At 39.4% G+C, this 17,261-nt stretch overlaps 1 protein-coding gene and 1 pseudogene across 2 annotated transcripts; one reads left to right on the forward strand and one right to left on the reverse strand.

Moving 5' to 3' along the window:
• Nucleotides 1-338: 338 nt before the first annotated feature.
• On the reverse strand, nt 339-13,933 carry LOC308509053 (uncharacterized protein). Its single transcript, XM_081076663.1, has 4 exons — nt 13,755-13,933; nt 5,195-5,321; nt 4,914-4,974; nt 339-4,510 (listed from the first exon to the last, which is right to left on the reverse strand). Exons 1-4 carry the CDS (start codon nt 13,803-13,805, stop codon nt 2,767-2,769), a joined length of 1,983 nt encoding a protein of 660 aa, XP_080932789.1. The 5' UTR covers nt 13,806-13,933; the 3' UTR covers nt 339-2,766.
• Nucleotides 9,696-13,616, forward strand: LOC308508958 (transcription factor BTF3 homolog 4-like; annotated as a pseudogene). The gene is made up of 2 exons: nt 9,696-10,234; nt 13,479-13,616. The product of its transcript is annotated as a transcription factor BTF3 homolog 4-like (transcript).
• Nucleotides 13,934-17,261: the final 3,328 nt, after the last annotated feature.

The raw sequence follows: 17,261 nt of genomic DNA on the forward strand, positions 1-17,261 counted from the left end.
TTCCAGATACAAAAACGTCTTAGTGCCTTGAATAGCAATAGAATCATCTAACAGAGGCCAAATCCTATAAAACTCCTGAGCACCCTTTTATGTTACACCCCACCATCACGTGCATTTTGTGGTCATTCTTATTAGAATTCCACACTCCTCTCTCTGACTACAATCGTGATCCTACAGGTCACAGACAATAGGGTACTGAGAAAACCATGATTTTTGTATTAAGAGGGAATGACAATTAAACATGACAAATATTGTAACTATAAAAGAAAAATATGTCTGAAGAAAAATTGCCCAAACTTGAATGCACACAAAATTAACCCATAAAGGAAAATGATTAATGAAGAAAATTACAAAGTTTATTTGAAAATCCTTAACTATAATGGAACATTTTAAAATATTTTCTCAGGAAATGGAAAACACAGTATTTGTTAGCATACAAGAGCTCAGAAAACAGTTAATATTTTTATGAAATACCTACAGAAGTATTCATTTGACAAGAAAATACATGTACTTTTAATCACATACAATCTAACATGATTGAAAGCATATTGAGGGATTATATTCAGCAACAAGAAAAAGAAAAACATCCAGTCTTCCTGACAGGTGTCCTTTTTCACTAGCACCATTGCAGGTGTCACAGTGAATCAGGAAAGTATACTAGCACTGTTAACAGCATAGTTTCCTATACAATTCATACATTATATGGATAAAATCAAGAGAAGAGGGGAATCAGACATAGGCATGAAAGTCTGAATCAGTTTCCTGGTGGACACAGAGGGCTGACAGAAAAGTCCTAATTCTGATGGATCTTTGGTGTGAAATTTGTGAAGACATCAGTGGAAACCTATACCTCTCAGAAAATAAGTATCAGACAGTTGGTGGTGGTTCTGAGGTTAGTCTTGATTGGAAGGCAAAGAATCCAAGTAATGGGCTGGAAGATGGTGTCAACGAAAGCTCCTATGTACGAAGGTGTGATGAAAAACAATATGGAGAATGTTTAAATTTTTAGAAAAATTACAGTAAAAGACACATTGCCATTAAGCCCCCTCAAAATACTCCCCCTTGCTTCGAACACATTTATCCCATTGTTCTTATCACTTTCTGGAGCATTTCTGGAAGTCCTCTTTCATGAGTATCTGTAATTGCGCTGTCGTGGCTATTTGACAGAAATTGCCATATCACAAGCAAAGTGTGAAATGGAGGTTTTCCACTGTGATCAAGAAATATGGTGAATGCTGCTACCAAGTGCCATCCAACGGGAAGGCAGGGATCTTCAATATGGGAAGCATTGCCTGGACCTTAGTAACAGTGTATGATTAGTTTCAACTTGTTCGATGCAGTCAGTCAGGTGTGAGCTATGGTTGAGAGAAGGTGTATTTTAAAGTGTGCCATAAATCATCATCCATCATGACAATGCTCCATGTCACATAACACTCCTATCAAATAAAAAAATTATACGGCAATTTCTGTCAAAGAAAAGCATTGTGGTGTTTCCTCATCCATCTTATTGATCAGATCTTGCACTGTGCAACTTCTGGCTCTTCCTCAAAATCAAAATGATTCAGGACAACAAGGCAGCCACGACAGCACAACTAAAGACACTCACAAAAAAGGACTTCCAGAACTGCTTCAGAAAGTGGCAAGAATGATGGGATAAGTGTGTTCAAAGCAAGGGGGAGAATTCTGAGGGAGATTAATGGCAATGTGTCTTTTACTGTGATAATTTTTTTTATTTAAACATTCACTGCATTGTTTGATCACAACTCGTATCTGTCAGTGTGAATGGGGCTTCAAAATCTGACTAAAGTCTTCTTTGTTTTTGCCTTCCAAATCTCGTACAAATGAGGCCATTAATAAATACTAACAAGGACCCTAAAGGAGATGGATTCTGAAAATCAAGCTCCTACCATTACCCAATGGGAGGGAAAATCTCCAGCTCTAGATTTTGTTGCCCTATCACAGGTCCCTCTTCTTATTTCAAAGTCTACTCACAAAATATTAACCCAAAGGAAGGACAGAAAGCAAAAGGCCATATATGAAAATAATTCACAAAACTATATTTTTTCCTAAACTTTTCATACATAAAATTTATTGCAATTTTTTAGAAAAAGGTTCCTATATTTATCACCACAACAAAGGAGCTTTGTCAGAGGGAAAGATAGAATATATATAATGAACTAGGGATATAAAGAATCGCCACAAGCCACTAGGAAAACCCAAACACCTAACTGTCATTTTTCAAAGGTCCCCTAACACAGAACAAAAAAAAAATTATAAAAAATGTTTAACCTAACTGCATATAAAAAGTACACTTCAATTTTCCCATGTATCTAACAGGCATCAAAATGGAGAGAAAGTATTAAATGCTTTAAGGAAATGCACTACCTATTAATATTATGTACTATTATTGAAAGACAACTCTCATTATTTCATGTGAATATTCATTTCTGAAAGTCATTAGAAATCCACAGGTCCAATGATGCATTGTAATAAAAGGTTCAATACACACTATGTTTACAACATCAATGAGAACTCTTTCATGTTGACAACTTTCTAGCACATTATACATGGATTAATATCTATCAAGCTTTCTCACGTTACTTACATTTTAATTTCTTTTTTGGTGGGGGAATTTTCACTTGTAAGAATGTGGACCAATTCAAGTCTTTCCCATGCTGTTTACACTCAAAGAGTTTTTATGCAGTGAGTCCTTTTATGCTTTTGAAGGAAAGTGGGATAACTGAAGCCTTTCCCACATTCTGCACATTAATAAGGTTTTTCTCCAGTGTACATTTTCACATTTTCAATAGGTTGTGTGATAAATGAAGACTTTTCTACATTGCTTACATTCATCAAGTTCTCCCCAGTATGAGTTCTTTCATGTTTCCGAAGATAACGGAGACAAGTAAATGCTTTACTACATTTTTTACATACATATGGTTTCTCTCCAGTGTGATTTCTTACATGTGTTTGAAAACTTTGATAACATCTGAAGGCTTTTCCACATTCCTTACACTCAAAGGGTTTCTCTCCGGTATGAGTTTTTTCGTGTGTCTGTAAGGAACAGCTATCTCTGTAGGCTTTACCACATTCCTTACATTCAAAGGGTTTCTCTTCAGTGTGATTTTTTTCATGTTTTTGAAGATCACTGGGATACCTGAATGCTTTATTACATTTTTTACATTTATAGGGTTTCTTTCCAGTGTGATTTATTTCATGTTTTCGAAGATAATGGAGACAACTAAATGCTTTACTACACTTTTTACATACATATGGTTTCTCTCCAGTGTGATTACTTTCATGTGTTTGGAAACTTTGATAACATCTGTAGGCTTTCCCACACTCCTTACATTCATAAGGTTTCTCTCCAGTATGAATTCGTTGGTGTATTCGTAAGGAACTGAGGTATCTATATGCTTTACCACATTCCTTACATTCATAAGATTTCTCTCCAGTATGTGTTCTCTTATGATATCGAAGAGAACTGGGATAACCAAATGTTTTGCTACATATTTTACATTCATAGGGTTTCTCTCCAGTGTGATTCCTTTCATGGATTTGAACACATTGATGAGAACTGAAAGCTTTACCACATTCCCTACACTCAAAGGGTTTCTCTCCAGTATGAGTTTTTTCATGTGTTTGTAAGGAACTGTAATCTCTGTAGGCTTTACCACATTCCGTACATTCAAAGGGTTTCTCTCCAGTGTGATTTCTTTCATGTTTTTGAAGATCACTGGGATACCTAAATGCTTTACTACATTTTTTACATTCATAGGGTTTCTTTCCAGTGTGATTTCTTTCATGTTTTCGAAGATAACGGAGACAATTAAATGTTTTGCCACATTCCTTACATATGTATGGTTTCATTCCACCATGATTTCTTTCATGTCTTCGAAAACTTTGATAACATATGAAAGCTTTTCCACATTCCTTACATTCATAAGGCTTCTCTCCAATGAATTTACTTTCATGTCTTCGATAATTTTGATAATATCTGAAGGCTTTTCCACAGTCCTTACATTCATAGGGTTTCTCTCCAGTGTGAATTTTTTCATGACGTCGAAGAGAACTGAGACAACTGAAAGCTTTACTGCATTGTTTACATTCATAGGGTTTTTCTCCAGTGTGGGATCTTTCATGTATTTGAAGTGAAGTTGAAGAACTAAAGGTTTTCCCACATTCCTTACATTTATAGGTTTTTTCTCCATTTTGATTTCTTTCATGTTTGTCAAAACATTGGAGATAGCTGAAGGCTCCGCCACATATGTCATAATTATATAGCTTGTCTCCATAATTTTGATACTCATATGGCTTGTGTCCAATGTGATATCTGATGTGCGTGTTATGAGATGAATGATGCTCAAAGATTTTTCCACACATACTATGTTCCCATAGTTTTAATTCAGAAATAGTTTTCTTCTTTAGACTGAGATTTGGAATAAGGCTGAAATTTTCTCCACGTTGACTACTCTTTTCACCTTCACAGACTCTCTCTAACATTGGAATTCTGTAAAAATTGAGAAGCACATTACTAGTGAATTCTTCATTAATGATTTTATAATCATGAGAATATCTGAACTATATTTTCAAGATTTACAGCAAAATTGTAGGTTTTCCCCTTGACTGAATGAATGATTTGAAATTCAATACATGTACTGAATGTTCAGCAAGAAGACTTCAGTGTTGTTATTATCAAAAGTGTGATATGCAAATATAGGGTTTATTAATGCTGTTTTCCATTTGAACTACTTTTCAAACACTAAACATCTATGTCACATACAAGACAGTAATTTTGTGGAATTTTTCTAAGAATAAATTTGAAGATGGAGTTGTTTTGGTTGCTTCTTTTTAAAATTTCACAGCACAATGAGTTTCTCACCTGAGACACTACTTTCTATTGTATGACTCACCTTCGTTTTCTCCCCTGGTTTTTGTACTGATCTTCAATGTCATGGTCTTCCCATTTCTTTCCTAAAATGCAGACCCCCCAAAAAATGATTCCAAAGTATTAGAATTTACAGAAAAATTGTTAGATTCTAGTTCTATGATGAGCTGTGACAATGCCAAGTTTACTTACCAATGTCCTCCCTTCCCACATTACACATCTTAGAAATTAAACATCTTTCCATGTTGATGGGTAAGAAACTCTTGTCCTCTGATTGACAAAATAAAGATAACTTGTCATCCTTACCTACTGAGGCCAGGTTCCTGAAGGTTTCCCGCATCACATCTCTGTAGAGTTTTTTCTGTGAAGGATCCAGTAAGGCCCACTCCTCCAAGGTGAAGGTCACAGCCACATCCTCAAAGGTCACTGAGTCCTAAAACACCCCAAATATGTGTACAATATGACGTGTGAGACTGACAGCATTAGACACCTAGACTTCATTTATAGGAAGGTTATGTATGATTCTGCTGTCTCCAAATATTGATTCTATGACTAGATCATCAGAAACTTAATCTCTGAACACAACTACTTCCTCATAAATTTAACAGCATTATGAACACGTTGAAATTATTTACACATTCTTACTGTGATCACATTACATCTTATTTTTTTTCTAATGGCAGGTTTCAGAGAATGTTGGGAAAAAAATAGAAATGCTGTTCAAGTGAATCAAGTATTATCATTTTAAGGTCATCAATTCCTTGAGAAAAATTCTTTCATCTCTTTCGTTACTGTCCACCACTTATGGCACTCCACGAGGCAGATGTTAACATTTGCATAAAGTTTTAACAAATAAAAACATAGTGAAGAGCTACAAGGTTTTTGTTCTATTCCCATCACCAAACATGACAATCCAGGAGGCCTGTGGAAATACAACTGTTAACAAAGCCCAGCTCACCATGATATCCTAAATTCTTCCAGGACATTAGAAGTAACCATATGCATGGGGCTGAGTGGAAACATTCTTGTGCAGAAGGATTGCTTTTACCTTGTGTAATATTTATCACAGATTCAGTTCTCCCTTTCTCCCTCTGTCTAATTTGATTGTCTAGAAAGTTATTTCAAACTTAGAACTCAGACAAGGAAGAAGGCATGACAAGTTAGGCCACCAAATCCCTGTACTCATGTGTTCAGGGCTGCTTCCAATCAATTTTTGGCACACATAGACACATACACTGAGATAATAATAGCCAGAAGTTCTCTTTCCAGTACAACCATAATAGTCTACCCTGGGTCCTGCTGACATTGAGGATATGGTTAAGAGCTTTAGACTGTAATTATCCATGAACTTCAGTTCTTTAACATGCATTTTGCTTTAATCCAAGCTAGTTTTGTTTATTCAGATAGAACCATTACTCACTTGCATTCTTTCCCCAGATCCTCCTGCCTGTACATATATTGTATGTCCCTGCCTTTTAATCATTAAGCCCATAGCACATTAGGTTCTGGTCAACACCAAATTCATTTACGAATAAAACTTCACGTCTATCAACCATGACCATGATATAATAGCCAAACATCTAACTAGAATAAGGTTTTAAAAATAAAGTATCAGCTTGGCTTCACTTATGTTTCAGCTCTGGACTTATGAAAGCTGAACGGGACCACAGTCCACATCCCCTGGAAATGAGATTGAACAAGGCAATCAATGACTGACACCAGGACCTAAAGCCATGACCAAATGCTCCCTGCCTTATCCCTGACCAATCAGTAGAGCTCATGACCCCAGCTCCCATAGTAACCATGATTAATGACTTTGCCCTGCTATAACCCAGCCATTAGAGGAGATAGGGGAGCCAGGTTTTTGAGAGCACAGGCCCACCTCTGTCTCCAGACTTGGCACCAACTTCTTCAATAAACCTTTACTTTCTTTGCCACAATCTCCTGCTCGTATGGTATTTGGCTTGAGTGCATGTAGGCAAGTGGGCCCTTTGGGTCTATGGTAACAACTGGAAGAGAGTGCACTGACATTCACAATGGTGTGATGGTGAACTTGCTCATGATTATAAAATACAGACAGGTGTCAGCAGTGCTTTCCTCCAAAGGAACACAACATCTCCACTCCCCAGTCAAGAGGAAGTTTTTCTGACCAGGCACCCTAGAGGCCGCCCTCCCTTCTTCTGTCATGTCCAAGCTCCCCCGTGGAGTAAAGGAACATGAGAGCTCAGCCTCTGAGCATGGGAGGGTAGATGATGACACCACACTCGGCCACTAGGGTATGAAAGAAGTTATTGCTTCTATAATTGAGGTCTCTGGGGAGAGTAAAGCAGGCCTCTCAAGCATGCATGAAATAGCCTGTGAGAGAAAGGAAAGGTGTACAGATTTGTTTTTTTATTATTATTGAGGTTAGGGTGTGGGCTAGGGTGAGCTTGTGTGGATTCAATCACTTGCTACCACAAAGGAGGGAGCACCAAGGTTTCTTATCACCTTGTATAGATGTGGGGCACAGGGGCTCTAAAGCCATCAGCCATCAATCATCAAGAACTAGAGCAGGAAAGTGAAAAAAGTCAGACTGAGAAAGACAAATATTGTATGACCTCACTTATATATACGTGGAATCTAAAGAACAGAATAAATGAACAAACGAAACAGAAATAGTGTAATACAGAATTGTACACCTGAAACTATGTAATTTCATTAACAATTGTCACCCAATAAATTTTTTAAAAAAAGAAAGAAACAGAAATAGACTCACAGATATAAAGAACAAACTAATGGTTGCTAAATGGGATGGGGGTTAGGATGGGGAGAGGGGCAGGTGAGAAAGATGAGGGGATTAGAAAGTACAAATTGGTAATTACAAAATAGTCATGGGGATGTGACATACAGTATGTGGAATATAATCAAACATGTAAAGAGTATGTAGGGTGTCAGATGGGTACTGGGCTTATCAGGGGGATCACTTCATAAATTATATAAATGCCTAACCACTATTCTGTGCACCTAAAACTAATCTAAAATAATATTGGATGTCAACTATAAATTTAAAAAGTGTAGTCATGGGATGTAAAGTACAGCATAGGGATTATACCATTATTATGGTATTTTAATAGCTACATACAGTGTCAGATGGGCAGTCTTGTTAGGGTTATCACTTTGTGAGGGGTGTAAATGTCTAATCACTATGTTGTTTTGTACACATGAAACTAAAACAAACAAACAAACAAAGCATAAATAAATAAATAAAACAAGAGCAGGTGATTGCCAGTTTCCGGTATGGCATTTAAGTAACTCAGAAGTTGTCATTCCCAAATTCACAGGGGGGAAAGAAAAACATGAAATGAACTTCTCTTCTTGGATTTATCAAAGAATTTGGTCATAGGACAACCCAGTGTCTCCAAAATTGGGAAAGAGATAATAAACACGATATTTTGAAATATGCCCAAATACTCTGTTCTTAACATTGCCTGTACTCAAAAAAACTTATTTCAGCAAAGTCTAACGAAGAGACAAAAAAACAACAACAACAACAATTACTATGGGGTATTTCAAGAGAATAGGTACTGTGTGAAAAAAGGCAAAGATTTCTGATGTTTAAGGTGAGGTACACCATTGTGTCATCTATATTATATTCAGTAATTTCCCTAAGACTATGGGGGACAACCTTGCTTCAATTTATTGAGATCCCAGGTGTAACGAATTTGAGACCTAGCACTGAGTAATTGTGTGAGGGTTTATCAATTACTGTGTTACAGGAGGTGGCAACATTCATTCAAAACCTGTTTTAGAGGCTCAAAAGCTAAGGAGTCCCCTTTTACCGTTTTTCATTATGTAAATTCCTTTAGTATATTTTGGATTTACAGTTGGGTCAAATTGTGAACCCTTTTCAATACACTTTTCCTTTTGTTCCCTCTCCTGTCCTTTCCTATTTTGTATGTTAGATCACTGGGTAAACATTGACAGAGTGGGTGTCCCCCCTACCCTGATATTTATCATTTCTTCCTCCAGAGGGCCCCAAATCAGCACCATCTGGGTTACAGGCCTCCCCCATGGAAATGGCTGCTGTGTAGAATTTAAGGATCCTGGGCTTAAGTCCTGTTTGAACTAATCCTTCGCTGTGCCCCAGTGAGGCCATGGGTGTTGTCCCCAACAGCCGGATCTGGGCTGCAGTAGAGGCAGGGGCAGCAGCAGCAGAGGCACTGAAGGAACCCGGGGAACCCTTTGGTATCAGAAGAGTGGACAAAGCCCACCAACTCTGGCTGCCTTCCCTGTCTCTTCTTTCTTTTTCTCTGAAATACCTGCTCTTTAAGGAGTGAGCATCTGATGAGTTCACCTCCTTCAGGGGGTACAATCATCCTCCTTCTCCCGTAGGCCCATCCTACTGTGGGGAAGAACTCAGCCTAGTCACATCTTCATGCGAAACACACAGAGAGGTTCCAGCCAAGACATCTACCCAAAACCACTATAAGGAGAACCCCACTCCCACACTACTGCTCCCAAAGGACAGCATATTATCAACTCAGAGTCCTCTGTATACAGACCCCAGGCTGGGTGGGTCCACGATATAGCGCAGGGCAGCACAGCTCACAGGAGGGCTCCCCAGCTCCCAGCAGCTCCCAGTGCAGGAGCCTCGAGGCTTCTCATCAGCCTGACAGGTAAGAAGCAGGAGGGAGAGTGGGAAGGGTGGGGCTTAAGTTTTCAGGAGTCAAATATCAAATAGGTGAACCTGTACTACTCATTATAAGAACAAACATAAGGCTCTTGCCGCGTGCTGGTGTTGGAGGACCCTCCTAGCTTCACATTTACCAACAGCATGAATCAAGAAAAGTTAGCCAAACTTCAGGCTCAGGTCCAGATAGGGGGCAGGTCACAGAAAGAAGGTGGTACATGGAACAGTTACAGCTGATGACAAAAAATTTCAGCGTTCTCTAAAAATACTGGCTGTGAATAATATAGCTGGTATTGAAGAGATAAACATGATTAAAGTTGATGGGACAGTTATTCATTTCAACAATCCCAAAGTCCAAGCTTCCCTTTCTGCTAATACCTTTGCAATTACTGGTCATGCAGAAACCAAACCAATCACAGAGACGCTACCTGGAACATTAAGTCAACTTGGTGCTGATAGCGTTAACAAGTCTTAGGAAGTTAGCTGAACAGGTCCCTCGGCAAATGTTGGATAGCAAAGCACCAAAACCAGAAGATACTGACAAGGAGGAGGAGAATGTTCCAGATCTTGTAGAAAATTTTGATGAGGCATCAAAAATGAAGCTAACTAAAATCTCTTCTGGTTTTTGGAAGCTGGCATGGACTAGATTTAACAGACCAGCTTGTGGTTCCAAAGTTGTACAGACACGGAGAACAGCAACTGTTACTAGTTCAGTGATATAAATATTTTGTATATTAATAATGCTGTTTGTTCAGCATATTTTTTTGTCATTTGATTTTGCATTTTGCACTTCCTCCCAGGATCTGTTCTTTTGGTCAAAATATGAAGTACTGATGCAGTTTGAGGGTGTTTTGATTTTTGATTCTTGGCCTTTTCTTTCATTTTTTTGTTTGGGGTATTTTTGGTGTACATATGTTTATGTATGCGTGTGGATATGTGTGTATACAGTGGAGAGCAAACTGGAAAACAGTTCTATTTATCCTCTTCCTTCCCCCAGTAGAAATAAAACAAATCTTTACATTTGTAAAAAAAAAAAAAAAAAAAAAAAAAAGAACACACACATGAAAAATAGGCATTCACACTGTCTTGTTTTATATAAAGAAACACCTACAACTGCTCAAACCTGGTTACTGGAAGGTGGATGGAGTAAGCAGAGCAGAGGAGCAGGACATGTGGGCAGTGATCTTCTAAGTGAGCTTTGTAAGGCATTTTTAAAAACGTTCCCATTCATTATTTAAAAGGAAAGAAGTTTATATATACGATATTTCCCATGATTAATCATCATTATTAACTGTTTTTTAAAATTAATTGAACTTTAACTTTTCTACATAGGAAACCATTTACTCCAAGATTTGATCCTTTAAACAGTAAATGCTATAAAACTGCAGAGTATAAAAAATTTACAAATCCTTTTCTAACTAAAAAAAACCCCAAGGGGCATTATAATACTTTTCCATCCATTATATTTCACACTGGATATTTTTAAGAGTAAATAGAATATTAAATGGATTAGGGGTTTGCAATTTAGCCCTATACTAGAAATTTCAAAGATTTACATAAGCTTTGATGTTTCCTCATACCAATGAAAATAAAAATTCAATTTTCCCCCTCATATCTATTAAAACAGGAGTTCATTTACCTTAAGAATAGTATAGCCTTTTACATGTCAAAGTTCTCTAGGGAAGAACACATACAAAACTGACCTGAAAATGGAAAATGCACCTGAGAACTTAAAAACACCCACCTCGTCTTCTTGCCTATATGGAACCAAAATTATATTTATTGCCACAATCAATCTTGCCTCATTCACATTGTTTCCTTCAGTTATATGTTAAAAGCCCAGCTGCTAATGGAAATGAAAATGAAAGGGCTACAATAGCCAATGGTTAAAGGAATCCAGTGAAAAGGATCACAAACATTGGAATCAAAACAGGTAAGCAGCCTGCTTACCCACAGTTAAGAAAAACCCATGTTCAGAAAGTTAAACACATCCCCACGCTTGGGGTCTAGACACACTAGGTTGAGACAGAACCCCTGGAGTGGGTCAGTCCCTGGGGAAAAGGGAGGGACACTTGAGCAGTCCCAGGAATGAACTCTGTCTGGGAGCTCCACACATACCGCTCCTGTAAGCATGTAAGTGCTCCCTCCCCCAGGCTTCCATTCTCACAGTGAGGAAATTCTCAGCCTGATTCAGTTTAAGGTTCTGACCCAAATGAATCCCCCAATTCATAAACCCTCTGTTCATGAGACAGAACTGATCTTTCCAGAGTTCTCAATGTGCAAAAATCACACTCTGTGCCTACACTGGATACAAAACTCAACCATAAGATCTAAAAATGTCAAGGCCAAAAAAACTACAACCACAACCTCCGAATGCACATACATCATCACTTCCTCCCTCCTTCTACACAGCACCCCCAGCTCTCCAGGGCTGCAGCTTCTCTCAGGGTAAAGGCCCCTCCACAGTGGATGTGAGCAGGTAGGACACCTGCAGGGAAGATTCTCCAGGAAGAACCACTGAGCCTTCAAGTACTTCCCTTTGCAGCTCCAGGACCTTAGCCTGGGTCACTGACCACAGGCCTCTCCCCACTCTAGATGCTAGGGACCACCATCACTTACATCAGGCTTTTATATGGAAAGGAAGGAAGAAAATTGTAAGGGTCTTTCAGTAGCTCAATCAGAAAACTACTAATATCTATTCTTTTCAGAAAAAGATGTCAGTTAATTATATTTCCAGGGAAAAAAACTGATTTGTAAATAATCACACTTGAGCACTTCTGCTCTTTAAGTCTAAACCCTGCAATTTGATTTGAAAATACCCAGAAGTAAAAAACAGACCTCACAAATTTACTACACATACTCTGGGGAAGATGGATGAAAGCATTCTACACAAATGGAATGCAATACTGGAACATTTTATTTTTCTGAAATTCACCTCTTTCTTGCCTGTTTGGAACTATTGTATACTGTTTTCATGCTCTATTAAACAAATTATACCCCTATTTAAAAAATAGAGACTTAAGTAACTCATCAAATCTTTTCAAGGTGACAAACCCACGGAGAGGCAGTGCTGACAGGAGAGAACACTCAGGAAAGTTTCCGAAGAGGAATCTCCACCAGAATGACTTCCTGGGAGTAGGACGTCTGTGCCCAGGGGAGAAGAAGGGGGATTTCAAGTTTTCTAGTTGGTTACTCTCGGCTTTCCTCTCATGTAAAATATCCACAGAGAAAACAATAACTCTTTAAAAATTTAGAGATTGGTCTTAGGAAGAGCTAGGCCAGGGGCACAGAGGTGTGGATTTGAGACCCAGCAGCACAAACATTTGAAAAATTCAGGAGAAAACGGGTCCCCCTGGGGCACAGGAAGGACTGGTGTCCAATTAATGAATGTCCAAACTTATAGAAAAATTTTGTGTATTTATTAGATCCAAACAGAGAATAAGCCTGGAAGCAAAATCTCAATAGACTTGAGAAAAACGCCTCTTACAATGACAGTTTGCAGTTCTTTTATGCATTTGGAATTGCCTGACCGTGGGAGAGTAAGGCTGGGATTGGATTACAGGACAATTAACAAGATTCTGTGCTCTCTGGAGGGTGGTTATTTTTAAGACTTCTGGAAAAAGAGGCATTTCAAAGGTGTGTTAACCTAAATGGACAAGAACAATGGACAGAGCTTGCTTAAGGCAAAGATAAACCTTTTGCTAAGAGTTACGTGCCTGGGCGTCACTACCCACCGTGACCTTCCCAGTTAGGAATTCACGATCAGATCACCCTGTGAGGTTACTTTCGGTTAGATTACAGCACTCCTTTTTCATCCATACTGGGGACCCCACAAGCCACAGCTCCTCTTACCCACGAACCCCACAGACCGCGTCAGGACTGTCCTTTGATGACCCTCCCCCTGACCACTGCACCATCTAGGGTGACGCGGGGCTGAGGGCGCAGGGCGGACCTGAGAGGCTCCGGGCCGGGGCCAAAGGCACGGTGCGCTGTGAAAGGACAGGACTGGAGGGAGCAAATGCCGAACCAACCCCCACGCTCCCTGCGGGAGGGGACTGAGGTCCCCGCAGCGCCCCCAATGGACTCAGGTCCTCAGACTTCCCAGGTGACCATAGGGAGGCCGGTCCCGCCATAGCCGGTTTCGACCGGTTCCAACCCGCCCCTCCTCCCCTGCCTGCATCCGCACAGCACACTCACCATTTCTGTTTCCTGGTCTCCCTGAATCCTTCCTACGACTCCCACGACCATTACAGATCACAGCGCGACAGACGCCGCAGCCGACCCACTAGGGACCGTGAAGGGAAGCCCACACTCCAGCCTAAGCGCCTCTGGAGCCAGTAGGGATGTACATGCCATTGAGGTGCGTTGCCCCACCTACTTGTCCCAGGGATGCTCCTGATTGGACAAGTCCCAAGGCTGAGTGACAGCCAGCTAGAGAACTCCGGCGCGGCTGAAACAGCTTACCCTGGTAGGCGGGAACACAACCCAGCCTGGGATATTTGCATAAACAGAATTTTTGTAATCCTGGGGCTGCCTGTGTAGTTTTGTTGTTGTTTTTTTATCTTGTTTTTTAACACGAAAACACACACTTTATTGCACTTAAGTTATAAGAAAATTAAATTTCTAAGTGAATCAAACCAGACACAATCCCTTTAAAGGTTGTTTTCCTCCATCATGTCAAGTTATTACATAGGTAAAATTAACCAACTAAATCTGATTGTTTTAAATCAGATTACAAATAAATAAAATAAATACAAAACAGGAGAAGGGAAAAAATGATTGCCTAAGATACAGTGTTAAACCACATTTGTATTTCAGCTGGAGTTGTGCCTCTTGGAAAATGAGACAAACCATTTGACTTTTTCATTGATTTTGTTTGCATGTGATGCCTTTACTACAAAAACTGAGTTGTTTCTGCTTTGTCAGTTACTCAGAACAATAAAACGGTAACAGTTGTTTTTGCAAATAATGTACAATACTAAGACTGACAGCAACTTTAATTTTGTGTTTTATATATTTTTAAAAGAGTTTAAAAGGTGCAGGTATAATCCTGCACCACGGATGCAGGCATGTGGTGAATAGATGTACATTCATCCATTCACTACAGCCCTCAGAACGAAAAGTTTTTTCATAAAACAGGCAGCAATAGCTCTCTTCCAAGGAATGTGTTTCAGCTTTTGCCCAGATAAAAGAAAATAAGCGTTGCACACACTCTCAATTCTCTACTTGCAGGCAAACTTCAGTACTATCTGAAACTCTCCCATTCTCAGCTTCTTAGAGGCATAGAAGGTTCAAGTTTCAGTTCTGCCTTTGTTGTTTCCCCCCAGCTCTTTGTGAACCAGAGGGCACAGGTGTGCACGGGGAATCCTGATTCCGTTTCCAGATGGAGGACATAAGAGCAGAACAGGAGAGAGGCCAGGCCAGGCTACACCAGAACAAGAGGATCCTGTATCCTCCAGGAGTCAAGGGCTTGGCAGTAAGGCTGTTAGTCCACTCATGGAACTGAGACCCTTGTTTAGAAATGCAGACACTTAAATGTGACTTCACCATCTGTAATAGAGTCTGGCTCCATTTTAGTCTTTGATCCTTCACAGCACTGAGCCTTCCACCCATTTCCTCCCACCTCCACTCATTTGATCCTTAAGGGAAAGAGTCTCAGAGCACTCGGCTCTGGTGGGAAGTTGAAACCTGCATCCTGGGGACTAGAACTCTTCTCAGTCTAACCATAGGATGTAAGATGTGTTCATTACATTCTCAGCCGTACATTTTACACTAAAGAAAATTTAATTTAGATCAGTTTTTCCATCAGTCCCTAGAGAACCTTGAAATGCAAACAACTGGAATATCCATAAGACAATTGATTTCTATTTTTAGTTATATTAAGAATAACAATAAATGGTTATGTAAATATGGGATGCAGCTGGAAACTTTTTCCTTCCAGATTTATTGAGGGGTAATTGACTAATAAAATTGTCTATATTTAAAGATTACGTGATTTGATATGCATATAGTGTATAGAATACTTGAAATTTGCTAAAATAGTGACTTAAGCGTTCTAATAACACAGACAAAAATGTAACTATGTGAGGTGATGGATGTGTTCATTAACATGGAAATACTAATATGCCTGAGAGACTGGACTGTAAAACTCTTAATGCATTTATTTATTTACATGATGTGGGAAAGATGTTAGGAAAATTTGCCTTCATTGGCTGATGTGAGGTTTTGTCTGTTAGTTTTTTTGTACCTTTGTTCCCCCAGATGAGAGACTGTATGTGAGGTACTGGTTAGCTTTTTGTTCCCTTGCATGTGGAAGAATGCATGTGAGGTTTGTCTGTTTGTCCCCTCACATGTGGAGGACTGCATGTGAGTTTTGTCTGTTTGTCCCCTCACATGTGGAGGACTGCATGTGAGGTAATAGTTAGCTTTCGTCTGTCAGCTTTTTGTTCCCTCCCATGAGAGACTGCACATGTGGTATCGATTAGCTTAGGGTTAAGAGAATTTCTCCCTCATCGTTTTCCTGGCAGGAGAGATATAGGATGATGTTGCTTTCTGTCTTGTTTTGCCCACATCAGCTGATGAGGTAGAAAAAGTAACTGAGTTATATCAGAATGACGTAACAGGCATGTTGCCAGGATTTGGAAGGCCTTGGGCCAATGATCCCAGGCAAAAACAGTAAATATTGTTTGTCCGAATGAACTGGCTCTTCAGCCAGATAAACAATATTTGTATCACAGTACCTCCTGGACCCTCCCAGAACTGGCCATTCCCTGAGGGGGAGGCAGGAACAAGGAGCTTGGCTCTAAGGTACATCTGAAAAAATGTATCACAGACTTCAGTTGGCAGTGTGCATTTCGTCATTTTGTCATTTGTCATTGGTGATTCTTCATCATGTTAACATTTTGGGAACTCATACAACATACAGCTTACAACACCAGGAGACACCCTGACTTCCAGCCACGGACCTGGTGAGATCTGGCTGGTTCCCAATCTCTTCAGTGTTATTCTCCACGGTTAGCCTTTTTGAGAACTGGTTAGCATTTAGGAAACTTGTACGCAGCTTGAAGCTTGTAACATCAGGAGATGCCCTAACTTCTAGCAACAACAACAGCAATGGCAACAGCAGCAACAATCTTGGGAACTAGTAAGCAGCAGTGGGAGACGCCTCAGCTTTCCCAGCTGCAGACCTGGCAAGATTTTGATTCCTGACCTTTCCACTGTTGTTTTTCCTACGGTTTGGTGAGGCTTTTGGCATCTATTGTAATAGTTGCTAACCTCTAGAGTTTATTACTGCTTTTAGATACTTCTTATTGATTTTATTTGTGTATTTAGTCAAGTGATTTTTGATCAATTGTAAATATATATTGAGATCTCTTAAACTTGTATGTGTGTTTACTCCTTTGACATAACATTGTTACCAATGTATATAGTTTAGTCTTAACCACCTTTACATCCGTCATTAGCACATTCTTTTAAGTGCCTGTCTTTTGCTATTGCATATTGCTAAATGGATTAGATATTGCTAAAAAAATTAATTAGCCCCTCTCTAGCATGTCCCTCCCTTTTCTTTTCCCTGCTCCTCATTACACATGAACAACTTTTATTGATATAATGCATATACTGTGCACCTCATTAAAGTGTACAACATAAAGATTTTCTTTATGTTTGCACATGTGTGCATCACCCCAATTTATGAACATTTTT

Source organism: Rhinolophus hipposideros (genome assembly GCF_964194185.1).
Source record: "Rhinolophus hipposideros genome assembly, chromosome: 16".
NCBI classification, from domain to species: domain Eukaryota; kingdom Metazoa; phylum Chordata; class Mammalia; order Chiroptera; family Rhinolophidae; genus Rhinolophus; species Rhinolophus hipposideros.

Bases quoted from the DNA above. Each gene is read 5' to 3' on its own strand.
- LOC308509053 (XM_081076663.1), bottom strand. From the start codon at position 13,805: ATGGTCGTGGGAGTCGTAGGAAGGATTCAGGGAGACCAGGAAACAGAA. The intron at 5,322-13,754 runs GTGAGTGTGCTG...GGGGTGTTTTAG, and splicing joins GAGACCAGGAAACAGAAATG to GACTCAGTGACCTTTGAGGA. The intron at 4,975-5,194 runs GTAAGGATGACA...TCTGCATTTTAG, and splicing joins CAGGAACCTGGCCTCAGTAG to GAAAGAAATGGGAAGACCAT.